The 27,470-nt window shown below is 37.6% G+C and overlaps 1 protein-coding gene across 1 annotated transcript in view; it reads left to right on the top strand.

Moving 5' to 3' along the window:
* The window catches only part of RORB (RAR related orphan receptor B), a 38,815-nt gene extending 20,990 nt beyond the window's left edge, over positions 1 to 17,825 (top strand). The window contains exons 5-10 of the mRNA XM_054397586.1: positions 7,648 to 7,769; positions 8,797 to 8,929; positions 9,845 to 9,952; positions 11,051 to 11,161; positions 16,974 to 17,086; positions 17,670 to 17,825. Of these exons, the coding sequence (XP_054253561.1) occupies positions 7,648 to 7,769; positions 8,797 to 8,929; positions 9,845 to 9,952; positions 11,051 to 11,161; positions 16,974 to 17,086; positions 17,670 to 17,825 (743 nt within the window). The remainder of the gene's footprint in view (positions 1 to 7,647; positions 7,770 to 8,796; positions 8,930 to 9,844; positions 9,953 to 11,050; positions 11,162 to 16,973; positions 17,087 to 17,669) is intronic.
* Positions 17,826 to 27,470: the final 9,645 nt, after the last annotated feature.

Here is a 27,470-nt window from a genome sequence, read left to right as displayed (position 1 = left end):
ATAACTTTTAAAAGCATTTCTATACCTAGATTGCCTAAAATCTCTGTGAAAAGCTAAATGTAGGCCTGTCACAGTGAATGAAGTGCTAAAATGTTTGTCTGATATGAGCAGACTGTGACAGGGAAAATCCTTCCAACCCTAGTTTTAAAAACTCTTAATATTCAAGTTATTACATGTATATTTCTGTTTCATGGTGAACAGTGTTCACTCCAAACAATGTTTGCTTAATTTAATAATCCTTTTTTTAATAGTCTTGATTTTAATGTAGAGATCTCTTTGTGTAAGCTGTGCTGGAAGAAGTTAGGAAACAGCTCATCTCAATAAATTTGTGATAATTATACAGTGCCTGTAGAGTCCATGTCCCGTAAGCTCTAGGTATTGCCTTGGTTAGTGCTTTTGCTGCCAGCTAAATTGTTTCTAATTAGTACAAAATATACATTTTTTCGCAAAATTGGCTGAGACCCAGGAAAAGTATTATTAAATGGAGACCTTTAAGCATTTATAAAGACCCTCTAGGATTTAGCAGAATTCTGAGTCCGTTCTCTAGGTTCTTTCAGGTTTAAATGTTATTTCTAATTTTTACTAGGTTTTGGGGGGGTTTTTTTGTTTTGTTTTGGTAGTTGGTTTGGTTGGTTGGTTGGTTTTTTGGATAGGCACATGAAGCACTGATTTATTTCAAAGGGGGGAAATACAGTATTGAGACAAATAATACTGCCTTGGTGCGCAATTTGTTCCTGACAGTAATCATTCAATAACCCGAACACAAGGGAGGGTTATTCTGGAACAAAATTCAAATGCTTCTAGTCTCATATCACAGAATCACAGAATTGCAGAGTATATCTGGTTGGAAGAGACCTCGAAGATCAGACCAACCCTCCACCCAGCACTGAATGGTCAACACTAAAACATGTCTCTGAGCACCAGGTCCACGTGCCGCTGGAACACACCCAAGGACAGTGACTCCACTGCCCTGGGCAGATCGTTCCAATGTTTGATAACCCTTTCATGAAGAAATATTTCCTAATATCAGGCATGGCACAGCTTGAAACCATTTTCTCTAATCTTGTCACTTGGTCTCCTCATTCCAACCTCTCTTCAGGTAATTGTAGAGAGCGATAAGGTTTCCCCTTAGCTGCCCCTTCTCTAGTCTGAACAACTCCATCTCCCTTATAGCTCATGTGCTCCAGGCCCTTCGGGAGCCTCATTGCCCTGTTTTAATCTTTCATATTATCTTCCTAGGCTGCATACTGTGTAGTGTTAGAAATTTATAAAACAAATGAGGTGTGTGAGACTTGCTACTCCATCTATGCTTTTTTGAAAGGGAAGTCTTTCATGCATTATGACATTGAGAATGCCAAGGACGGGTGAAAAATGGGATGAGCTTTTTGCAACCACATCTGGGAAAAGTGTTGCTGCTTTTCTGTGAATAAAGGTTTCAGCCACTTCATTTACAAAAATTGGGACCTATTATTCATGTTTGACAGCAACTACAAGACATTTCACTTTATTCCCTGTGTCACTTCCTCTACTACTGTCTAAGAATTTCTTGAGGCAATCTATGTAATTAAAAGTTTGCAAGATTTGTCATTTTGCATTCATAATAACCTTGAATTAGGGTACAGAAGAATGTTAATCTAATACTAGTTTTGCATTATTGTGAGTCGTAGAATGATGATTTTTCTTTACAATATCTATCTGGAACTTGATAGTTTTATGAACTGATACTCATGCTTACAGCAGCCAGCCAAAGCTGTGGTGTTATTGTAGCATTAATTCAAAGTGGATCCCTGTGAGAGCTCAACTTAGGATATAAGCTGAGATGAGCTCTTAGCTACTCAACTGGATCCTAAGGGTAAGTGGCAAATTAAAAATTCATTATTCATTTTAATTGAGGATGATTATCAGTGTTTTAGGAGGCACACTTCAAAGTTCTTTAGTTCCCAGTGCAAAAGAAGGGAATGCAGAGAAAAACTAGTGTCTCTCCTGAGGAAAAAGAGACAAATGAAAGCACTGAAGAGCCTGTAGGAAACAGACTGCCAAGTACTGTGGATAATTCTTATTTATCAGGCCAAATTCAATGCTGGTGAATGTTGTGTGCAGTCCATGGAATTATTACACACGTTTCTGCCAGCATTGTACTTGACCCCAAGTTAGAGTTTTCCCTCAGTTTTGTAGTTTGAGATCTCCAAATATTACAAGGAAATCTCTGAAAAAGGCAGGACTGACTCATCAGATCATGCTAGACCCCTGCAGATCTGTGCTATGCTGATTTATACTATCTAGGTTGGAATGTTCGGGTTTCTGTACGTACTTAGGATTTAAGCAGCTCCTAACCCACTAGTGCAATATACATTTGAGCTATCATAACCTTTGAAGAATATTTTATGTGAAGTGTCTACTGAAATCTAAAATAAGAAATTACAGTGGGGGGAGAAAAAAGGAAAGGGAAGGAAAAAAAAAAAAAAAGAACAGTCCAGCAGAATTAGCCAAACCTGGAAACTGAAAAGGTCATTTGCTGTTCTGGAAGTTGTAAGCTGTAGTCCCAAGTTTATGCAAGAGGTTTATAACTTGTGAACTGTTGCTTTTCCCTCACAGCATATGGGTTTGGCCTGTTTTGCTGATGGAATAACAGCTTTTGCAGTCTTGTTTTCTGCCCAGTCCTTCTGTCAGGACCATCCAATAATTCTTTAGCTACTGTCCTGCCCCACTGAAGGGAAGCAGAAGTTTCAGACACTTGAGTTCTCACGAGGATAGTTCCCATCAATATGTGCATGTGGCCTTTTTCCATTGTAGGCCTGAACAGCCTGATTTGTAAACACTGAGACATGAGCCCTGGAGCACATTCTGTAGATGTTTATTTATTCTGCTACCATGCTCCCTTGCATATTATACAGCTTTTATTTCACATAGTGCATGTACATCTTTCTGTTACATTTTTGTTTTTCTATCTAGTCATAAACATTGAGAGCATCTTGTCCCACGAGCTGGCCTATCACAGACCATAAAATTACATATACACACAAAGTATCTTTCCAGAAACCTACAATTTTTTCTCTAAATGAGAACAAATCATTTTAACAGATAATCCTTCAGCTTGCCATTGTACTATTTTCAGCTTGTTGTGAAGATCTACTGTGCATTTTTTTACACACTGCTGCACTGCAAAATCCCAATCAGTTTATTTCCCCATCCAACTGGCACCTTTCAGAGTCCCATGAGCAGTACCTGAGCTGCTGGTGGAGTAACTACAGGAGAAGCTACAGGAAAGTCAGTGTTCCCACCACTGCAGGGCACACAGGCCAGCCTGACCTCTCAGGTTTCTGCTATGCCAACCAAAAATATCTAGGTCTCTTTGTCAGGAGACTTTACAGCTAGAAGAGTGGGCCATTCATAGAATTTCATGGAATATTTTAGATTGGAAGGCATGTTTAAAGGTTGTCTAGTCCAACTCCCCTGCAGTGAGCAGGGATGTCTTTAATTAAAAGAAAAAATAACAAACACAACAACAGCAAAATCAGTCACATGTATGTAGGACAGAAATGAAATATAAATGGTCATTCCAGGATATATCTTGTTTGATTATTTCTCATTTTTCAAGACCTATTACTAGTTACAACTATTGATTCTTAGATGAGTATGGAGGTTTGGTGCATTGTTTGTTTTTTTTTTTTAATGAAGCATAGCATTTGTACAAAAAGTGTCTGCTTTCTATGAAAAATCTCAAGGTACCAATACTAAGAGATCTTAACATTTAAACCCAAGATGCCTCATATCAATGTTTCCATGTCACAGTACCTGCTGGAGTGCAGATACTGGAAACATGACATTTTTTGAGGGCCACATTTTACAGACAGAATAAATCTGCCAGAACATGCTGTAGGTCTGAGATTTCCCATGGTATCAGATTCCCTGTGTAGTAGCAAGTGATTATGAAACATGCTAGGAGATGTAGCCCTAATACAATAAATCTAGTATATAGACAAAAGGGGAGGAATGGAGCAGCTAGTCTACATTTGTGTTTACACACTACGGCAAACAAGCTTTGCAAATCCTGTTTACATCTGTAGTTGCTTTAATCCTGTCAGTGTACCATCATGCAGGTTCAGTAATTTCTTCTTAAAGTTCACTCAGCAGTTTCAGAAGTTGGTGCTTATAAAATAAATTCTTGGTAATCTTCTTCCTTATACCTGAGTGGTCAGCATAGTCTCTTTTGTTTTCCTTTTTATGAAGCAAACCTTGCAAACCTGCTGTAACTTATGTAAAGTGAAGACTGACATTATTTCAAGCAGAAATGTAGTTCACATTGAAGTCACAAAAATTGTTTTATATAGCCTTTGCAATCCATCCAAACAGGATACCTAGTTGTGTTTCTGTGGCTTTCCAGTATAAGGAAAGTCTTGAAATCTCGGGCTCAGGATTTTTAAAAATTAAATAAACAAAAGTCAGTAGTTGATCCACAGAGTATCTGTGGTGGATTCTTCCAGCCCGGAATACAGGAGGGACATCACTGTGGAGCATCACTCCAGCATGGTACTGCCACAGGTTTAAGGCCACAGGCTCTGCATCATGACAGTAGCTCTCCTTACACTCTGGGAAGCTATTTGCTTTCTTTGCTCATTTTCCCTTTTTTCCTAGTTTTACTAGAAGAATTATTCTCTTGTGCTCAGTTACCAGCAGTGTTTCAGATCTGCTAGGTCTCAGGGAACCATGATATTTTGGATGCAGCACAGCACCCATGTCTTGTAACAGAACAGATTTACATGAGCTGTCAGTACTTTGTTCTCAGTGGTTTAGGATCACATGGGCTTTGACAGGATGTGTACTGATTCCAAATTCATTATCAAAAAGATGCTAAAGTCTGAAAAAGCTGCTAAAGTCTAAAAATTGCAGAAAAGTTGACTATGGTCTTTGGTCTTTGAGACCTTATTTGAATTATCTTCTTTGCTCTGTTGCCAAAGAAGCCAAGACAAGCTTATATTTCTTTAACTTTTTTCATTGTGGCAGCTCTGCACACCCAATGTGTGCTATATTTGCATAAATCTCCTTCCACAAACTCCACCACTAAGTGTAAGCAGCAATGCCCTCTGTTGTGTATGCTGAATGAGCAATCCCTTTGTCCCCCGGGGTCCAGTGTACCCTTTCCAACACACATTCAGCCTTGCTTAGCCTGAGGCACAAGAGTTTCAAGTCTGTCTTGCACCTGATTCCTCCTTGGATGTTAATATTCGGAGCTGCTCCTTGCTGTGTTTGCCCTAGGCCTTTGCACATCTAAATGGGTTTTCGTGTCAGCTCAACATAAGCACGAGTGCGTAAGGAAAGGACATACGGGAGTAAAACACAGGACACCATCCCTACAAGAGCCCTGAATAGTTTGTCATCTCTTTGGTCCTCAGGTAAATACATAAATGATAGGAAAAGGAGCTTAGGATCTTTGTCGTAATGTAGAACAGCTAACCAAGCGTATTTTGAGGTCAGTGAAATGAAAAGGTCTTATTTTCAGGTTGCTGGCATGAGGTCATGTTATCTGATTCAAAGTCTGTCTATGCAGCAATATTAAGGCATTTGGCATATTTGCCGTAAGCGTTTTCTTTACATCAAGACTGTGCATAGTTCTTGCTTTTGTAAAGGTGAGGCTAGGAGAGCTAGGCTAGAAGCACAAGAAAGAAAAATACAAACCAGTGGATGAAGAAGGTAAAATCCTTCACCAGCCAGGCTGGGGAATCATACTTCAAGTTGAAGTATTCCACTGGTGTTTTATGTATAAGGCCTAATTATTCCCCTGACCATACCTGAGTTCTGGCTGGTTTAATCTTTCCAGAAATATAAGTGGCAAAACCTATAGCTTGAGGATGTCCTCTACAGTCAGGTTTACCATGGCTAAAGATGTTTCCAGAAAGATGATGTTGTTAGAACTGTAGTTTAAGTAGAAAAATAGGAGGGTAAACATCTGAAATTTGATCTTTCTAAAAAAGGTGGGGTTTTCTTACATTTTTTAATTACAGACATGCAAATAAGCCTTTGTTGATCTTAAAAAAACCCAACCAACTCTTTAAATGCATCATCCTTTTATTCTAACATGCCCATTTAACTGAGTTTTTTGCTATATAATGCATCAGCTTACCTTTATGGGTTAATACATCCAGCCTTCCATACAAGAACACTGGATAGATCCCTATATTAGTAGGTATACTAATACCTACTTTTAGTTATCTTTATGCCTGACTCAATTCTTCCATAAGGAAACGTAAAGGTAGGGCCAACTTTTAAAGGAATGCCTGTAAAGATTAAATTAAGCAGGTTTTATTATTCCTACAAAAAAACTTGGACCTCTTTTGTGTTTCAGTACCTTTCCACTGAGCCTCAGCTTATGAACTGTGGCAGTAGCACAGGCATTACCTTTAAATAACAGTCCTTTAGCAGTGATTTTGGCAAGCACACACATTTACATTTATTTTCAGCTTTCCTTGTTGCAGCTTTTTTTTAACTCAGCATTTGGCTAAAGAAACAGTCTTAGAACACCAAGCATCAGATCCACCCACTGTGTGCAGACTATTGAGGATGTGAATGAATAAATGCTGGCATTCCTAGTTCTTTCTCCTTCAGATTTGTCTAAGGCATTGTCAATATCCTTTCCTTTTTTGAGAAATTTGTTTTCTGCAAATCAACATTTCTGCCAGAAGGGCTTCAGTTCAGTTCTGTGACTGATCTGTTGTTTAAAGGGTATTCATCTTAAGTAATATCTTTAGGCTGAAGTACTGATCATCATTAGACACACAGATCTCAAAACTGCAAAATCATAAGTCATGTCATTTATGTAGCAAGACATCTCAACTTCCAGTGCTAATGAATTCATGCTAGAAATTTTTATGAAATTTTTTTTAGTCCACTCAAGTAGCTTAAAGGGCAAAGATCTACTTTCAAATATGTCCCTGAGAGGCTGACTCTTATTTTAAGTAAAATGTCTGGCCAGCACTGAATGCTTCCTTTTCTGCTTGGATCCTGCATTCCATGTTACACAGTAGTTTATAAGGCTTCCTTTTCAGAAAAACTTTAAGGTAACTTAATCCTCTGTGTGAGATCTATTCCCCTGTCTCTCACCTAAACTCCAGAATATTAGTTCTAGTTTTCACCCCTTTCTAGCATCAGTTTCCATGCTCATTGAGCTAAACCAGAAATTGATTCAGCTGAAAATTAACTTGGGAAAAAGGAGAAAAGACCTATGTCTCTGATTTCAGTCACCTCAAAGTAATGCAAATACCCATGTCAGGACCGAACATCATATCTGGGCAGATGGGGAAGGGAAGATTGATCAACTAAGCAGGGTCTCCAAATGATATTTGTTTAAACATAGCAGGCGGGGGAAGGAATATTTCCAGGTGAAAGTGTCTGAATAGTTTCACAAGATTAATTGTCATTTTCATGTGCAGATGCAGTATTTATCAAGCATTGGTTGGCTTTGGGTTCAATATTGATGCACTTTTCAACAGTCATCTTCCATAAATAACAAAATATAAATACAGTACTAGAAAGAAAAGGAAATTTTTCCTTAAACCTACATTTTTCAATAACTTACTGTTTTCAACATTTTGTTATTAAAAATCACTAGTCACTGTTTTATGCAAGCTATTTTTTTTCTGCTCTTCCCAGATCGAATTGCACAGAATATCATTAAATCTCATCTGGAGACGTGTCAATACACAATGGAAGAACTGCACCAGCTAGCATGGCAGACCCACACATATGAAGAAATTAAGGTTTACCAGAGCAAGGTATAATTCTGTGTCTAAACTTCATGCAGAAATTCAGTTGTCTTTAATGTCATCAGGACTGGATCGTCTGTTGCAAGGATTTTAGGAAAATAAGAAAACCTAACTTCATTTATTTATAATTTGGAAACACAGGCCTTTTTTATGTGAATAACAAGTATCTGTCAATTGCAGACAATAGATAATGATATTCTGAATATGTTCCTTAAACTGAAGTAGTTGGAAGCTGGGTGGGAAAATCCTGTCATTACGCTAAGGTTTTGTTCCACCTCTGCAACTCCCAGGTCAGGTTAAGGTTATTTCTCATTGGCACTAATTCAGATGTAGTCCAGTCAATAAAAGAACAAACAAAAACACAGCTTTGTGCCTGTTACACCAGCATCATTTGAATCACTTCAGTTAGATTTCCTTTAGCACATTAACTGATCGCACAAAAGACAGAAGAAACTCCAGCTCATTTTCTGAAAGCTGAGAGTCTGTGCAGTACTAGCAAGAATAAAAACACACCATGGCCTGCAAAGCTGTGGCATGCAAACCAAGAGTATCCATTTACATTTCCACACTTGTGTGTACAAGGAAAGTTATTACTGGGACAAAATTTCCATGTAATCAGAGTTCAGATCACAATGGTACTTCAACTGCTTATTTTTTAAGTTTCAAAATAGAGAAAATATCCTGTTGGATAGCTTAAGAGCACTGTGACTCTTCTTCCCTAAGAGTACTCTGGATGTTTACATTGTGCTACTCTCTGTCTTGCACAAAAGCCAGTATTCAAATCGCATTTTGACACTGGACAGTGCCTTCTCCTTCTTTGAAGAGGCAATGCCAGAGTTCAGATCACTCAGTTTGTGAAAACAGCCTTCTAAAGGAGAGTGTCCGGTACCTTGAGAAACACAGATGCTTCTAGCTCTGCTTGGGGATGGAGATGGGCTCTGAGGAGTGCATCTTTCTGAAAGGCCACCTGAAGAGCTTACACACTGATGAACACACTGCTTACTGCTTTTCTTTTCCGTCTGTATTTTCCCGGCAGACCAGAGAAGCTCTGTGGCAGCAGTGTGCCATTCAGATCACCCACGCTATCCAGTATGTGGTGGAGTTCGCAAAGCGCATAACAGGCTTCATGGAACTCTGTCAGAATGACCAAATTCTCCTCCTTAAGTCAGGTGGGTAAATACCAGAGTCTTGAGGCTGATTTAGCATCCAGCACATCAGAAACATGTTCTACTTCCTAGTTCTGAAAACTATTTTGACTTTGAAGTTTTAATGTCAGTTGGTTTCATTATCTGCATTAACCCTTCCATATTTTTCCATGTTAATCATATTACTGTTTTCTGATCCCCTTCCTTCTACAGTTGGTTGTGGTTATTAAGTACATGCACACACACAATCGTTGCAGAAACTTCAGTCTTCAACCTGACATGTGGTGGAAGGACCCTATGAATTGAGCTGCTTGAATCAGTCATCTGCCACCCTGGAAAATCCCCAACTGTCATTAGCGAAATGAGGCTCCTGGGGCCTGCCTCTGTGGTCATCTCTAATCTTTTTAATGAGACTACAGAAATACCCTGCAGCCAGGGCACAGGAGGGAAAATCCCTGCTGATGCCAGTTGGTTTCAGAATAAATGAGAGTGGATTATGGTAATGTGCTCTGGCCTTGCTCTCTGTGCATGCCTGTGTGTAATTTTTGTATAATTCTTTTAAAATACTTTCAATGAATGCCTAATTTTCAGGATAAAATATTTCAAACTGAAAGTATTCACGCAGGTCTAAATTCAGATTAAGCCCAGGACGCCAATTTGTTAGAATGGGGGGGAAAAAATCAGTCTAAAAAAAAAGATGGTTAGGCTGTACCAGAAATTATCTCTTTCTATACTCAAAGCAATCAGAATTGTTTTCTTCTCTCATTCAGAGACATACCATCTACACACCTTCAAAGCATGTCTGTCCCTGCCAGTGTGTTTGATGATTGATGTCTTCCTAAAGACTTTCTTGAAACTTTCTATATTTTGATATTTTTGCAGTAATGTGTGGTACTTTTGCTCTTTTTTTTTTTTTTTTTAATGTGTGTGTCTTAATAGGCTGCTTGGAAGTGGTTTTGGTGAGAATGTGCCGTGCCTTCAATCCACTCAATAATACTGTTCTGTTTGAAGGAAAGTATGGAGGGATGCAAATGTTTAAAGCCTTGGGTATGTTCATCTTCTTTTCAACAAGTTACATTGAGCCATATAGTGACTGTCTTTTGGGAAAAAATGATTCATAATGAAAAAACCAGTAGCAATAACCATGAAGGTTTTTCAGACAGATTTCTTATTCTACTACATAAAGTTCTGGTAAAAAATGAGTTTATTTCATGAGCTCAGTTACTCTTGATATATCAAATCACTCCCACTACTTGTGTACTGCAGAAGGCAGCACACAATTTTAGCTCCAGCAATGAGCCCCAAACAGACGAAATATTGAGAAATATGGAAAGGGACTTAATTAAAATATAGTTTTGCCTAAAACTTCTAAGGTCATGTAGATTCAATATTGAAACAATTGCATTATTACTCAGCATGTTATTTAGTGCTACCTGAAATTTTAATAGCTAAATGGTTGGGTTCTTGCCATATGAGATTCTTACCATATCAGAAATGTATACATGCCCAAACTCAAAGGGAGATATTATGTATTTATCATATAGGTATGTGTTTTTCTTAATTGCATATAGATAAATGTAATACTGTGAGCTTAAAGCATTTGCTAGTGTGCATTGGTTGTTTTATTTTGGTATTTACAATGTTCTCACTAATTTTCATAAATATTTATATTGTTAATTAGAATTATTAAGGTTGGAAAAGACCTCTGAAATCATCAAGTCCAACCATCAACTCAGCACTACCTTGTCCTGAGGAGCCATGTCTAAATGTTTTTTAAACCCCCCAGGGATGGTGACTCCACCACTTCCCTGGGCAGCTTGTTATATATGTAATAAAATAATTTAGGAGTGGACATTTTTACCTCTTAGATATAGTATCTGATTAGAAATGGCATTTCTTTCCACAATGGGAAAAGAAAAACTTCCTCTATGTTGCCTGTGCATTTTTCATGCAGGTCATGCCCCTAATTCTTCACAATTTTTGTGCTTCAAAAGGTTTTGTAGCAATACGTTTTTGCAGTAGGTGGAATTTTAATAGCTTATGGAAGACACTCTACAGGCATTCAATCACTACTATTTTTGAGACCAAAACAATCCACTTTTCATGGCAGGTTAAAGAGCTGATTTTGTCCTCTGTGGTCTGCAGGTTCTGATGATCTGGTAAATGAAGCATTTGACTTTGCAAAGAATTTATGTTCCTTACAGCTGACTGAGGAGGAGATTGCCTTGTTTTCATCTGCTGTTCTGATATCACCAGGTAATATTTCATTCCAATCACCACAATGATTTTTAATTTTTTCATCCTTGTGCCCTTCTATTTCTACCTACTTAAAAAGCTGATCAGTCTGTATTAAGCAGTATTAAGCAATGGAATAATAACCTGAATTACCCAAATATACCTCACTCCCTCTTTGGTAGGCTGTCAGTAATTGCACATGCTGGAAATGCATCAAAAGTTTGAGGGTAACAGACATAAAGGAGGAGAGTGTGGACAAGTGGTGCAGGCTGGCATTCCTTTAGACCGTGTACAGAGAAGCGTGGTACTCAAGGCTGTCCATGCTCCTCCTGATATTTTCAAGCATCTCAAACCTCACAGCCCTGAACAGGTTATGATATAGTCCCAAAGTACAGTAGGCTTTTTCTGTGGGGATAAGAACATGAGCAGTAATAATCTTTATGGGATCCTCTCTGAATTTTGCTCCAAGTAAGAGGTGGTGATGCATGTGCCAACAGGCCCCTTTTCATGTTTTCACGTACCATAACTGCACAGGCAAGCATATATTCAGTAAGTGCTGGCTGTCTGACCACAGTAAAAAGGGTTTTGTGATTTAATTGACTGAGAAGGTGGATCTAGGAGTGGGGTGGATCCCCACAGCTTAGTGTGGGATTTTTCAACATGCCTCAGGGGAGGTATACCCTCAGTTACCACCAAGAGTAACCTCTTGAAAGACCTTTAAAAAAAAAATCCCACTGTAAATTATTTTTGTAGTTTTTTTGTAAAGACTTCCGCTAGGTCACTTTGCCCTTTTGTACATCTGTGGTGGAGATTATGTTAGGCAGAATTAGACTAGTACAGATGGTGTCAACATGTTCACTCTCATCATTAACGATATGTACTGAAAGGACTCTGCTCCTTTTATTTTCCCTTTGAGCATTTCTTGCAGTCATCTGCTCAGAGATGAAATGGTTGAGCCAGTGAGTTTTCACAGTATTAAGCTAGGATGTTCCAGAGACGACCCCCCAAACAGCACTTTTCCACCTCACTGTTGTCCTAACTGTATACAGAGGTGAGAGTTGCCTGTGTGTTGTCCTCCAGATAACCAGACTTCCTCTGGAACAGGGGACTTCCAGTGTCCTCATGGATCCCTGTCCATCAGGCCTCTCTCAGTCTGAAATGACCAGAGCTGTGACCATGACAGAGACGTGCAACCAGTCGTTTCTCCTGGTTAGTATTAGTGGCCTAATCAGCAGACTGACTCAGTGCAAAGATGAAAACAGACTGGATTTGGTTTTTTGTACTGGGCTGTGAAGTTCTTCAGTAAGATGTTGTCAAAGACTACAGAAGGCGATTTCACTATTTCCAGTTGATGTCACATTACAGAACCAAGGGAAACAGGAAGCCAGGGGTGGGATCTTTGAAAGCAGGATCTGTATATCTCTTTTGCAAGTTTTTTCTCTTCAGTTTCTCTCTTTAACAGTTAGGAACAGGAAATGTAACAGGAGTTACCTGAACATACAGCAACAATAAGACAATTTCAAAGCTGACTTCAGAGCGTTTTGAACCAGATTTGGGCACTTTGTCTGTGTGGAGAAAGATAATTCAGTTGCATAATTCAAGCCAAACTGAAAAGAGGTCACCTTTCAGTGTCCCAGATAACCTTGGAAAGGAGAATAACTTACAGTCCTATTCAACAAAATCTGATTGCAGAGTGTCCTCTGCCCTAGGCCTTGGCAAAACCTATATAAGTAATGAAAGTTTTCCATTGATTTTAAAGGATTTTTGATTTAGTGAGATATGAACTGCCCCTAGCTGCATATAGGTATTAGATGGACATTAGATGGACATCAAAATTCTGATTCAGTTCTACACTTCTGTGTGTGTCCGTTTAGTTTGCAAAGTACACAGATTTCTTACATTCTGCGAGCAACTTCTGTTACCTGAGTATTCACAGCCATTTCTGCTGCTGGCAGCCATACTAAGTACTTGAAAAAGCTAGCAATTCAGCACTGGCTTTGAGTTAGCTATATTGCTGGCATACATTGTAAGTTTCTCCATTGACTAGTAGTACCTTTCCATCCAAATATATCTCAGCTTTTCAGAGCTAGATGTCTCCTGAATAACAGCTTCTCTTTCTGCTAAGCAGCACAGATAGAGGCAATTCCAAAGTTTTCTTCGCTATAATTAAACTTCAGTGTTAAAGTTGGTCCTACAAAATTAAATATTTCAATAATCCACAGTTCCCCTTTTCACATCCAAGTTGGCTTTTCCCTACTTGCAAGCAAGAAGACACATACAGTATCTCCTATTCTTTTAATAAAAAAGAAAAGAAAAAAAAGTGAAAGTAATTGATGTATGCTAACCACTTATTTTTATAATCTGAGAACATGTGTATCTTTATAGAAGATTAAATAGGAAAGAAATGATGGGCTGTATCAGCATGGAATCATGGATCATCACAGAGTGTGATTTGGGGTGGAAGAAAATTTTAAAGGTCAGCTAGTCCAGTACCTCTGCAAGTGGAGAGGGACATCCTTAACTAGATCACATTGCTCAAAGTCCTGTCCAACCTGACCTTGAATGTTTCCAGGGATGAGGCTACTGCCACCTCTCTGGTGCTTCATCAACCTCATGGTAAAACCTTTCTTCCTTATATCATTTAAATCTACCCTCTTTTAATTTAAAACCACTACCCCTTGTCATATTGCAATGGAGACTGCTAAAAAAGATTGCCCCCATATTTCTTATAGGCTCTATTTAAGTACTGAAAGGCCAAAATAAGGTCCTTCCTGAGTCTTCTCCAGGCTGAGCAACCCCAACACTCTCAGCCTTTCTTCATTGGAGGCATGTTTCAGCCCTCTGATCATTTCTCTGGCAGTCCTTTGGACCCACTCCAATGGGTCAACATCTTTCTTGTGTGGAAAGTCCTGTATTATGTCCGGAGTTGGACACAGTACTTCCAGTGGGTTCTTATGACAGTGGAGTAGAAGAGCAGAATCACCTGTCTTGATCTGCTGGTCATGCTTCTTTTGGTGCAACCCAAGATTCAGTTGACTTTCTCAGCTGCAAGTGCACATTGCTGGCTCATGTGCAGCTTTTCATCCACCGATAGTCCTAAACCCTCTCAAACTCTTCATCCTCCAGCCTATAGTGATACCAAGGTTTGCCCTAACCCAGGTGAAGGAGCTTGTACTTGGTCTTGTTAAACCTCATGAGGTTCACACATGCCCACTTCTCTAGCATGTACATGAGTGAAAGCAGTATCTCTGCCATAAAAGGCTGCAAACTTGGATTGTGCAAATAATTCCCATGTCAGCTGTTCTGCTAAATGTAGGAGTGGGAAGGCAGGGAAAATTAGTGCAGATTAAACTGACATTGAAATATGCCATTTATTTTCTTACAAAATTATAACAGTAAACAATATAGAAAGAAATAATTTCCTTCCACAGTAGGTATTCTGTATTCTTTAAAATAAAGTGTTTCATCTTGGGAACATATGTAAAAATTTAAATATTGAGCACTGCTTCACCAAAATACCTTCCAACCACTAATACAGAAACACAGTCATTCCCTGTGGGAAGTACTCATGTTAAAATTTTTTTCCTACAAGAGCCGTCAACCTGAAAGGTGATTATTCTACCCTTGATCTTAGTGTTTAGTTAGCTCACAGGAAACAGAGCAATCCTGTTGTGTATAAGGGGGTATAAAAACATCCATTAATATAATTGCTAAGTTTGCAAAGCCCATTGTCAAATGGGATTTTTGTCTGATTCAGAGCACAGATTCAGGTTTTCTTCTTTAGATTGGACATAAGCACTCTGCTTGGAGGTGATTGTTTAACTCGATTTCTAATTTCAAAGGTTAAAATATTGCAGAATGAGTCCAGTAAAGGTTGCAGAAGCATTTCCACCTCCAAACATGTGAGAGCCAGGTGGTAAGACATTAACCTGGCTGCTCCCTTGGTGCCAGTCCATCTTCTGAAATTCTGACTGGTCATATTACTTTTTATCATCTTCCTTTTTGCAACACCAGATCTTGTAAATTGCCCTTTATGTTGTCCCCTACTCTGTTCTCTAGCCTAGTGGCCTTAGCACTCATTAAAGGCAGACTATTTAAAAAGTCAAAAGGAACGTCACTAAATTGAACCCCATTTTTTGTGGATATAATTAGAGGTACCTGAGGATTTCCAGCCAAACTTGCAGATGGTTTTCAGGTGGTAGAAACCACGTTTTGGGAGACAAACTTAATTTTAAAAGATTCATCTAGATCTTGTCATGAATTGAAGAACTCTTGTGCTATATGCAACCTGCTGCATGGACAGGTAAGTGATTAAACATGTCCTCCAACAGCCTCAGTCTATTTTTAAGCTTATTCTTGTGGCAGAGACATTATCTTTAAAGATTTATGATTAATATTTTTAGCTCCAGACTCCCACAGTAGGCCTGTATTTAACACTGTTGAAAGGCATGTTTTTGAAATAACATAAAATTTGCCACCTAAAGTGTGAAATCTAGATACTACTCTGTGATTATTTGTGAATGCTCTCAGCTATGGCCACTGGTGTCACAGGACCCACTGACTTACCTTCTAGGAACATGATTCTCTAACCTTTGCAAAAAAAATTATTTTCTTTTCCTGATTGTCTAGCTAGCTAGTGGTTTTTCTCTTTTCTCAGTACTTGGTGATGGACACTTTTTATACACCCCTCTCCACAGACAAGCAAATGACAGAATCTAGCTCCTCCTGTGATGAAATACTATTCAGCTCCAGCCTCTGGAGCATTTGTGCTCTTTGAGATGGTCGTCATATAATTTCTGTGGATTATTTTAGTGAATGGGAGTGGGTGAAAAACTCTGAATGTGAAGGGAATCTTCCTGCAATTTTCGATTTTTACATGAAGATTCAGGCCCGTTGATAAATTAGATTTCCTTATTTCCCATTTGAAAGCTAAAGTCTATACCCAAGAATTGATCTGATTTGAGGAAGAGAAGAAGGAAGAAACAAGTTTGAAGCAAGGGAAAACAGAAGGCTCAAGGGTGCTGTAAACACATTGAATTAATGGGTTTGGGATTGTCTGCTGCTTCTTGTTCGGTGTGTTTGTACCCTGGAGCTATGACTTGTGAGAATATGGTTCTTAAGACCTAGTAGACTTGGGATTCAAGATCAGTAGAAGCCATCTAGGTTTTGAAACAACAGCTGCTGTTCTCCCAGATAAACTTTCATTTTGTGTTGTTTAAAAAGAATATTTTTAAATAATGAGAAACTTATGCTTCAATACATTGAAACAGTTCATATGTCTTTTGAGTTACTAAAATTCTTTTGAAGGAAGCCATTTCTAAGATTCAGAATATAATATTTGTTTTCAAAATATTCACTTAGTAAATAATGAGATATTTTTAATTTCTATTTTTAAATAATCATACTCTCTTTTTCCAAGAACTGTTTTGATAAATATGCTTATAATTTATGTATTAAGACACAGAGATAGTTTGGCATGTTTTTCACCTAGCCAGTATGAAGTTAGCAAAACACTGATTTTACCAAGAGAGAAAAATAAAATTATTTGGCCTTCTTTCGTTTCTACTTCTGTTGTTATCTCAAACATCCTGATGTAAACACAGAGATGCAGCCAACACTGAGTTCCTGTACACTTGGTTAATTAAACTCTCAGGTGATCCTTTAATGGGTTAAGATAATTTGTCTCTGAAACTATGCCTTAGTAATAATGCAGTCCTTCCTCATGGGAATTATGACTGCTCTGAGTCCATGCCAGTATGGGACACTGTTCATACATGAGTATGCCTCACATTAGAGCATTCATGACTTTAGATCCTGCTTTCCTTTTTCTCAGATCGAGCATGGTTAATAGAGCCACGGAAGGTCCAGAAGCTTCAGGAAAAGATTTACTTTGCACTTCAACATGTGATCCAGAAGAACCACCTTGACGATGAGACTTTGACAAAGGTGAACTGTTGAAACAATGAGCTAGGGTCTCCTTGATTGTGACATTTTTTCTTTTTTGTGTGTTCTTAGCTTTCTTTCTGGGTTTGGGGGTTTTTTGTGTGGGTGTGTGTGAGTGTGGGGAGTTTTGTTGCTGCTGTGTTTTCTTTTGTTTTGTAGCCATTTATCCATGCCTTGCCAAATTAATGTAAGTCAAAAGCAACATGCTATGTTCTTGCAATATATAATGAGAAGTGAAGTAAGGCTTGTTTTACTCTTGTACCTATTTTCTCTTACTCTGCTTTTTGTTTAGTCCACTAATATGGACTAAGTGGTACTCTAGCATGAATAAGACTACAATAAAAGAAAATGCCCCAGATGGAACTTCCTTGCTAAAACCGTTTTTGGCATTTTGGCTAAAATTTCCGATACAATGGGTTGTAGCCCTTTGTGGTAAGAAAAATATCTAGTCCTTTGGATGAGCAGTTTGATGGACTTCAAAATAATGCATTCAGTCACCTAACAAAATATTAATGTAGTTCATTTTAGAAATTGTAACTTATACTAAAATGTCTTTTTTTTTTTTTTTCATTTTAATGTCTCACAGTTAATAGCCAAGATACCAACCATTACTGCACTTTGCAACTTGCACGGAGAGAAACTGCAGGTATTTAAGCAGTCTCATCCAGATATAGTGAACACACTGTTTCCTCCATTATACAAGGAGCTTTTCAATCCAGACTCAACCACTGGCTGCAAGTGAAGGGGATAATAAAGAGTTTTCACATAGTCATGGAATGCATCACTATTAAGACAAAAAGAAATGTTCTCATGAAGAACTTATTAAAAATGTCACTACTGCAACACTAGGAATGTCCTGCACTTACTAGAAATATTTTTCACCGCTACAGTTTGAAGAATGTAAATATGCAACTCTGAGTGGGGATGTCTTTTTTCTCTTTTCTTTGTTTACTTTTTTTTTTTTCTTTTTTTAACTGACAATGCGACACTGGGTGGTTTGTTGTTGTTGTTGTTTTCTATTTTATTTTATTTTACTGGGGGATGTTTTGGGAGACAACTGTTCCTAGAATTTTATTGTAGATAAACATGAGAATAGAGCAGTACTTTGCAGTATTACTCTTACTGTTTATTGTTCAAATATAATTTAAGAAAATTCCACTTACTAGACTTGCCTATTTCTATGTTTTTAGATAGTTTAATGCATGTGAAAATTTGTAGCTGTCTTGGAAATAATGGTGCATGTATGGAATATACATATATATATATATGCGCTATATACTTTTTAATATGTATATGCATACATATATATATATATATGTACATATTATATACATACATGCTAGCTTAAAAATCCCATCCCTACTTTTAAAGGATGCTCAGCCTGGCTGTCATGCATTTCTTACTCTCCAAGTAATGTATTATTAGATTTACTATTGGCAATCAAGATTTGCTTTGCCAGCAGAGTTAAATTATCAGCTGCCAACGTGTAAAAACAAGATCAGTTCTGAGATACATTTAATGTAGTGCATGTGTGCAGTTTGTAAATGAAACGTCAGGAATGTATCAATGGTGCAAAAGCCTTGTCTGGATGATTTTAGTGGAGAGAGGAAAAGGGGGCTTTATTTTTATTTTCTCCCTGTTACAGGGATAGAGCAAATATAAAAGTGGACATTGTAGGACCTGATTTCAGTAAAGTTTCTGAAACATGGAGCAAAAGTGTAGACAATCCCACAGATACACTTTTTTCATTCCACGCATGATTTTATTTTGTGTGATCTGCTTTGAAAAGAGGTTGGAAGACTTGGTTTGTTTTTTTTAATGAACTCAGAGGAAAGACGTAGTGAACTTGGTGAAAACTATAGGAAGCCTAAAATGTAGCTCTGAAGAGCAGCAGCAGAGGGAGAAAAGGAGCAAAGGAGAAGAAAAGCCAGAGCAAGCAATGGCAAATATAATTATCACTGTTTCTGAGACAGCCGTCATCTAGATGTTAGTCTTGGTTTCCACTGCATGTATGTTATATACACAGGCATATATAGGTATGTATACGTTTGTATGTATGCCACTGCATGTATATACATATATGTGACTGCTTTTGGGGCTTGCTTTTTGCCTGTCTCTGAAGCATTTGCTCGCAAAACCAAAGGCAAACACAAAGGGGAGTATAAGGGCTGCCAAAGGACCCATCATGCACAAGACTGCACAGCAGTAGTATAGCAGGGAGCACACAGGAACACAGCTAGGCCCTCAGGTGAGTGCAGAAACATCATTGTCGCAGTGATAACTTGATGCTGGAGATCTTTTCCAGCAGAGACACAGCTCTGCTCTCAATCTTCTGATCCCTTTCCTGCACGATCAGATAATTCACAGGTTATTCCGGGTACTTTGTGGAGTTTTCCCTTACCCTCCATCAGCCAGCTTGCAAGTTTATACACATGGTTTCATGACAGAATACAGTCTAGACAACCTTGAAATTTGTTTGCTCTGTTTTGGCAATGCCAGACCAGATACAAGAGCAGTTACAAGCTCATCTAATAAATGTTTCTCTGTAGGTCCATTACAACTTCAAAAAGAAAAAGAGAAAAAACCTGCACAGCAAAGTTTGTTGTGCTGAGAATTTTCTTGCAGACATGACATACACTTCAGAATTGATTAGTAGAACAGCAATTTTTAAAATATCTTTTTTTGCTCCAAATTCAGAGTACATTTTCTGATATCTACTGATTATAGTAAAATGCCTACAATTACATAATAAAGCATTACTCTTGATGCTTCTGTATACCACGTAAACCTGGCATTTATACCATTTAAACCACTGGCATTCCCTTACATGATGATTTATCTGTTTGCATCCCCTTTTACATGACAACACCACAAGAAGAACTCCAAGCTCCAACTCTCTCTCATATAAAAAGAACTTAGTTATTAATATTTATGTACTGTTTATGTGATTTTTGGTGGGAAAAACATTAAGTTAAACTGAACCCTAGAAGTGCCGAGTTTTAACTGCAAGGGATTCATGTTTTCCATGTCTTTTCCAACAGAAGAACATACATATATATATTTGTTTTGAATCCTTTACAAACTTGTTTTCATTACATCAAAAGTAACATATTTAGCTAACCCACAACAAATTAGAATATTACTGTTCTTAGTGCTGATAAATAAAATAGTTTATCATGTTCATAAATAGTCCTTCACAGTCACATGTTGAATCTTGAAACTGTTTTGTTCTTTTCAAATAAGCTAATCAGTCCTTGAGATTTTTGACGTATCTTAGTCAAGATAACCAAATGGAGATCCCCAGTGAAAAAGACATTATTTAATCATTATACACCTGGCTTTTAATCCTTAAAGCACTGTTTTTAAATTACTGCAACCTCATGGCCTTTTTGATCAATAGGGATTACTGTCACTTTTGAAAGATGCAGAAATGAAGGAAAATATTTTAAACAACTTGACAGAGAGCACAGAGGCAGCAGTGTCCAGTCCTGGAATAAAAGTGGAGTCTTGTTTTTTGTACTGAAAATATTAAGCGGCTGGTGTACAAAATCTTCATTGCCATAGATAGGCAATAGCCTATATGAACAATTATAAATACTGCCAAAACAGTTTGTATCTTCAGATAAGATTAATTATCAACAGAATGGACTATTTTTGTTACTACGTTTCAAGATTTTGAGCAAATAACCTTGTTGTTTATTTTGAAAATAAACATTAATTCTCCTATTATATTTATTTGTGGTAAATAAGGCTATTCAATTTTCGGTATGTTAAGGTTGGCCACATAGGTAAAGTATTACCTCTTTTGACCTTCATTGACTGATTTTAGAACAAATAATGATCCTATGTCTGGATTTTTGTTGTTGATCTTGGTACATAGTCATTTACACTTAAAAGTTCAAATAGATTTCAAATTTTCAAGTTATCCATAGACTTTAAATAACAAAATAGCATGAATTCAGGTTAATAACTGCATAATCTACTCATAAAATGCATTTCAGAAAATTCTAGTGCTGCACTTTACTTTTTCTTGCCTTTCATTAGTCCGTAGTAGTATCTGAAGCTTTTCAATTGAATTTTTAAAACTAGGATTTGCCGCATCTCCTCTCCGTAGTAATTTGTTACATTAGTTGATTTTTTAGTGACAAGCATTTCGAATGAGACACATTTGTTAATGATTGATTAGTCCTGGATCTTCAACAAAAAGATATTTAAAGCATGTATTGAGTCTTCTGCTACTAACATTGCTCTCAGATAATTCAACCACATTGATCTAAATGATTCTTGGCATCAAGCAAGCAGATGCAGGCTGTTCATTATGCTACCACAGAGACTTAATTTTAGAGTAAATGTCACTCTTGCCAGCTTTGTATAAAGAATTAATTCCAAGAGTCATATTTCCTTCTAATGGAAAGATTGCTTTAGTGATTGCTAGGAAAAACAAAACAAAACAAAATAATAATAAAAAAAAAAGCAGGGTAATAGAATGCACTCAACTGAGCAACTTGTTTCCAAAAGAAATATATATTTTTGATTGATTTGTGATAGGCAGTTCAGGAATCGATTCTGCAAGTTGTCAGACTCCCTTAACTCTAATGAGAGCTACTAAAAATGCAGGCATCTCAGCACCACATTCAACCGCTCTTAAAAGTCAGAGGCCCTTGGTGTTGAAAGGTCCCCTCTGAGCTTTGCAGAGCTCAAGTCAAACATTACTGTCATACTTAAATTTTAATGCTTTCACCTTCGCACTTCCCATTGTTCATTTCAGCTGTTTCAAAGAGATCAGTTTATTCCTCCTGTTGCACCTTGAACACTGATGCTGCCTCAATGCCTATGCCAGATTGTGGTGCTCCAGGTGGAGCAGCTACCAGACGTGTCCATGAAGATGAGCTTTACTTTATGATGTACTTTCTTTGTTTTCATGGTGGCATCTTGCATAAGTGTACGTTTCCCTTTGAGATAGATTTCTGACATAACAACTTCTACACGAAGAGGGTGCAAAGCTGCTGTTGTGTACTAGCCTCCCACCTGTGAGACTGTGAGAGTTGCTGTAAGGCTGCAGCAGTCTCACAAATTGGTTGGGCAGGCGTTTACAGATGTGCAGCTGATGGCTTCTTTCCCTGGTGTCTTTTCACCCCCCTCTAAAGCTATGCTAAAAGGCACATTTGGAAGATGTTCAAGGTCCCCCCACCCTCCTTCCTCCTGACTCTGCATTGATTGTTCTGTTTCCAGAAGATTCAAGGTCCAGCCTTGATGCTGGTTCCTATTTTCGGAGTCATTGTCTGTTGGATGTGCCAGGAATATAGCCTCGGTCAATAAGATCAAACTGAAAGATGAAAAATATTTTTGTCCAAATACATCCTATCTAAGCACATATGCAAAGGAGAACAGAGACAGAACACCTTGCTTTGCCCTGGCAGTAACAAAATACTGTATTTACATCTAGCAACCTGTCCCAGGACTTTCTGCTTCCCCTCTAAAAACTCCTACCTCTGACATCCGTTAGGAACTGTGTGTCAGAGACCCAGTCATCTTTGTTCCTTTTTAAGTTTCGTGCTTTGTAAATGACAATCACTGCTTGATGCAGATGTTGCACTATTCCACTCAGGGATGTTTCATTGCTAATAATAGCTAATAACAGTGGTAATAAGGAAGAGAATGTTAACCGCTTTGAAGGGCACAGGTTGAGCTGCCCAAATTAACATGACCCAGACAAGGCTTTCCAGCCAGTGATTAGAATTAGCATTGGCATAAGCTGAATTCACTGTCAGCGTTTCCTCAGCTCGATGCAGGATTTATGTCATCCATTGTTTGACAGTCAGTGGAGCCCTTAAAGTCCTTTTGGAAATAAAATGCAAGTGAGCTTTGTAGAAGTTACCAAATTTAGACAACTGACAAAAGAAGGTGCAGTTTAAAGGTACCATTAATGCAAGTTGCTGCAGGCATGTAAGAAGAAAGTTTAAGAGTGTAATAAATGATAGTATGTCAGCAATGACAGGACCAGTTACACTGAACTGCCACGTGGAGAAATGACTGTAAAAAGCAAGAAGAATAAAGTGGCTAACAGATATCCTTTCCTCTCAGGGATGCACAAAGTCATAGCCTCTGTAGCAGTGCTTCTCCACTGTATGACCAGTACTCTTCTCTCCTCAGGCAAACAAGTCTCCATTTTGTACTGGGCAAGTGAAAAATATTCCCATTACCTTGAATTTTGAAATTAGCTTCTGTCTATCCCTGACTTTATACCATATACTTTTTATAGACCTATCATTGCAGGGGCACACACACAAAGACACATTGCAGTGGATTATACTGCCAGTCATGACCATTAATTCCAGATCTCCAAAGGGTTTTCCTCAGCTCTCAGTATGATCATTCTTCCTATTCTTACAGTGAGTATGTATTCACTTTGGCACCCTCCATCTTCTGAATTCCCTACAACTATGGGCAATGGGTAGACACGTTCAAGAGGTGGAAAGGAGAGGCCAGTATTCCTGTGTATAAAAATGTTCATAATCATATCCTTGCCAACTGTCCCATTACAATTTGAATTTTAATCTTTCAGGTTCTGGTAGCCCCATCCAAGTGACAGAAATTCTTTTTAGCATCAAACATGCCCATTAAAAACAACATTCTTTTGTCCAGAAGACCTTGCTACTCTCTCCTTTTCCTTTTACTCCTAGCTCCTAATGAATGAGGCCTGGAATGGTACATGATTCACCTTTGCTCTTTCTCAAAGCTGATCCTTACCCATAGCTTGCAAGCAAAGTTCCACCAAGGAGGCAGAAAGCAGTTTCCTTCCTCCTCTTCCTTCACCCTCTATGTCCTCATGTACAGGCATTGTCCCTGCATGTGCTGGCCTTGCACGTAAGTAAGGCTTTGTGACAATGAGCCCAATGCCCTAGAAATTTCCCATCACAGAAGTGGTTTGGAGCAGATCACTTAACTGTAAAAGCCACTTGTGTATGCAGTCTGCAGACACAAGCCACTGTGAAGAGACCTAAAATTTCTACAGTGGTAGCTCACAGATCTGTAACTCTGGAAAAGGCAGCCTGAATGTCCAGTGACATGATGAATGTGTCAGTGTCCTCCAAACAATCCTTGTATTTCATTTATGCTGAGAGAATATGGCAATGCACACAATGCTCTGGGAAAGGAGAGATATTTCCTAGGTGTTACTGCAGGCAGCAAGGATAATACTGCTCACAGTGAGTTCAGCAACATGCTGTACTACATTTACATTTCATCCTCACAGTTCAAGCACAGCGCATAGGGAGAGTGAAAGAAAACATCATTAGATGTAGCAGCAATAAATTATAAATGTTTCTCTGTAACTGTACTTGCAGAAATTGTTTGCATGTGGTCTTCTGTACAATAACATAAAGAAAAAACTTCATCTAATGTAGATACCACAGTGATTTTGCATTTTTGTTGGATGGAACTGCTAACTTGTGGCCGAAGATACTGCTGTTGAAAAAATGTATGTGCTTCAAGAAAAGGCTGAGGCTCTTGTTTATGGCTATACATTGGCAGCAGTAAAGTTTGTTCAGATAAAACTTTGTCTGGACAGAATTTTAAAAATGCCTCTTAGTTTTCAATATTATGATCATACTGGTCCCTTGTTTGGGCAACAAGAACACAACTGCATTGAAAAACAAGCAGGCCAGATGGTCAACCACAAAGAACAGGAATGAACAGGCTGTACATCGAAGACTGTTCCAGATAAAACCAGCGTATTTGGAAAAAAAAAAAAAGGCAAAAAAAAAAAAAAGCACTTATACTTGTCTTGATTAGACACACAGCTTAATAAGTCAAAGTTACTACATTAGGCTGTTGATTTTGGGGATTCAGACTCAGATGCACTACGTTTGTGTTTTTTTTAATGTGTCACTTCAATGTCAGAATCGGGCAAAAAAAGGCATTTTGTTGTTGGTAAGAAACGCTAATAGTCATTTAACCCTACAGAGTGTGGACCACACATTGTCATGCAGTAGATGGGGATTTACTTGTGCACTTATTCTTAAAGAGCCACTGAGTAGCAGAGCAAGTGAACTGGCTGTCAGAATCTTTGCCTCTTGCGTGACTGCAGTGTGACCTCTAGTAAGCTATGGGGTGCAGCTCTGCAGTTGTACTTGTGGCCACAAATAAAGCACAACAGAACTCTTAAGATGCTACCAACACCCAGCTAGTTCAAATGCATGGGGTATTTTGAGATTTATGATAACTGCTGTGAGATAATTCCCATGTTAAACTAATTACTCTGGTTGTAATGAATGGATGGTATAAATAAAATAGGAATCAGAATAGCAACAAAATCCCCTATTTTCTGGCTGCACTCTGCCTCATCTGGTTAACACTAAGGAAATTTACTTTAAAACTACACAAACAAGAATAAAGAAACCTGAGTATGTATTGTAGAAATGTAGAAGAAAAATAAAGTATTTTTTCAAATTTAATTACTTTTAATATATGCTTGTGGAAGGTCTGATACTATGTATGCTGTCTCTGTAATTTTTGCTGTAAATAACTTGGGACAGTGAATACACTGATTTTTCTATGTCTCTGTTTAAGCATAAGACTTTGTAACAATTTTTTTTAAAGAGGAAATACATCAAAGAGGAAATTATGTACTTGCTTCCTCTAAGTGTAATGTACTCTTCAGTTTTTATGGAAACTGATTGTAATAGATGAAGCCTTTTGACGAGCTGTTCATGTTTAGTGTATACTTCTGTTTGTAATGCAGAAAAACAAACAAAAAAAAGAAAAATAAATTAAAAAAAATACAGGGATTGTGAAAGAAACATGATCCCAATGAGTCTGTAGAGTGAGTACTGCATTAATAACTTCAGACTGCATTTGACTAATATAATTTGAAGAACTGTTGCTCAAGAAATAATGTTTCCTTACAGCATATGGCTTTTATGAATCCTGGCATGAATTATATTAATAGAAACACTTCTTTCTTTCCAATGAGCAAAATATTTTTGTATGCCTTTAGTTTCTTATTGAAATTTGAGGTCAGGTCACTCTTTAGCTGTAATCTGAAGCCATAACTGACCTTCACCAAATACATGTCTTAAAGATCGTAATAGGAAAAGAAATTATGTCCAGTTTATCAACAGCTATAATAACACAGGCAGGAGCATAAATACAAACACAAAGCATTTGGATGCTTTTTCCAGCATCCCAATGTGACTTTAGTGGCTAGTATTTTATGATTACCAATTTATTAAAAAAAAAAAAAAAGAAAGAAAGAAAAACATAATTAAAATAGATATTTAGATTTAAATGGAACTTTCTAATATTTTTAAAATACCCCTGGAAATGCTTCCTTGCTTTTAGGATTATGAGAGAAACTGATTTTTCATATACTTCCCACTTTCAAATATCTAATGTTTTTATGCTATTTCCAGTTAATTATGTTAGAGTGGAGTGAGATGTTAAGACCCAGCTCTTCAAGCCCTTAGCTATTCAGTACTTGGCAGTAGCTATGTTGTTGTAAATCAGTTTGATTTGAATTTTGGGAGTGTGTTGTTTGCTGCTTGATAAGCATGTTTACAACTGTTGGTAACACACAAGAGTTGCATTGATGGTCAGGAAATGTGATTAAAACCAAATAAAGTACGAATAACACTCAAAGTGAATCACTCTCAAAAGCTGAAAAAAATATTTTCTGAAATCAAAAGCCTCGTAGACTCAACAGTGATTTGGGGGGGTTTGGGTATTAATTGTATAATAATTATGATATATCTTAACTGGTTTATAGATGAAAAAAAAAAAAAAACCACCTCAAATGAACCATGACATACTGGATAAAAAGCTGGTTTCTTTGAAACCAACAGCAAAACCCCTTATTGATTTCCGTGAAGCCAGGAGTTTGTCCAGCTTTTTTACATCTGCAGTTTTATTCTGATATTTCTCTTTGTTTAATATAACTGACCTGATTTATGTGTATGTGGGTAAAAATACAGCCTGATTTGTTTAGAAAGTGACCGCTGATGGTTTTATTTTTTATCATGAATTTCACAGGACCAGCATCCCCATCAAATGAAAAGGTTCTATATTACTTTAGAATGTAATAGATTTTTGTCTTATTTTATGTCCTGTAAAATATTAGTTCAATACTGTTAGCATTCCATAATAATGCACACATGATTTTTTGAATGTTTTCTGTAAATGACAATCAATGTTGATGAAGTTCCTTTCTTTAATGCAAAATTAAAAAAAAAAAAAAGAATAAGAATAAGAAAATAATTTCTGTTGTGTGACTTGTCTTCCCTTTAACTGGATCTGTCAGGTAACTACAGTATGTGTGTTTCTAAAAGAGATGGGTAAAAACAAAAACCTAAACCTCAACTTAAACTTTAAACTATTGAATCAACTTAAA

This window comes from Indicator indicator, chromosome Z, assembly GCF_027791375.1.
Source record: "Indicator indicator isolate 239-I01 chromosome Z, UM_Iind_1.1, whole genome shotgun sequence".
Taxonomy (NCBI): domain Eukaryota; kingdom Metazoa; phylum Chordata; class Aves; order Piciformes; family Indicatoridae; genus Indicator; species Indicator indicator.
This window is presented reverse-complemented; position numbering and strand designations above follow the sequence as displayed.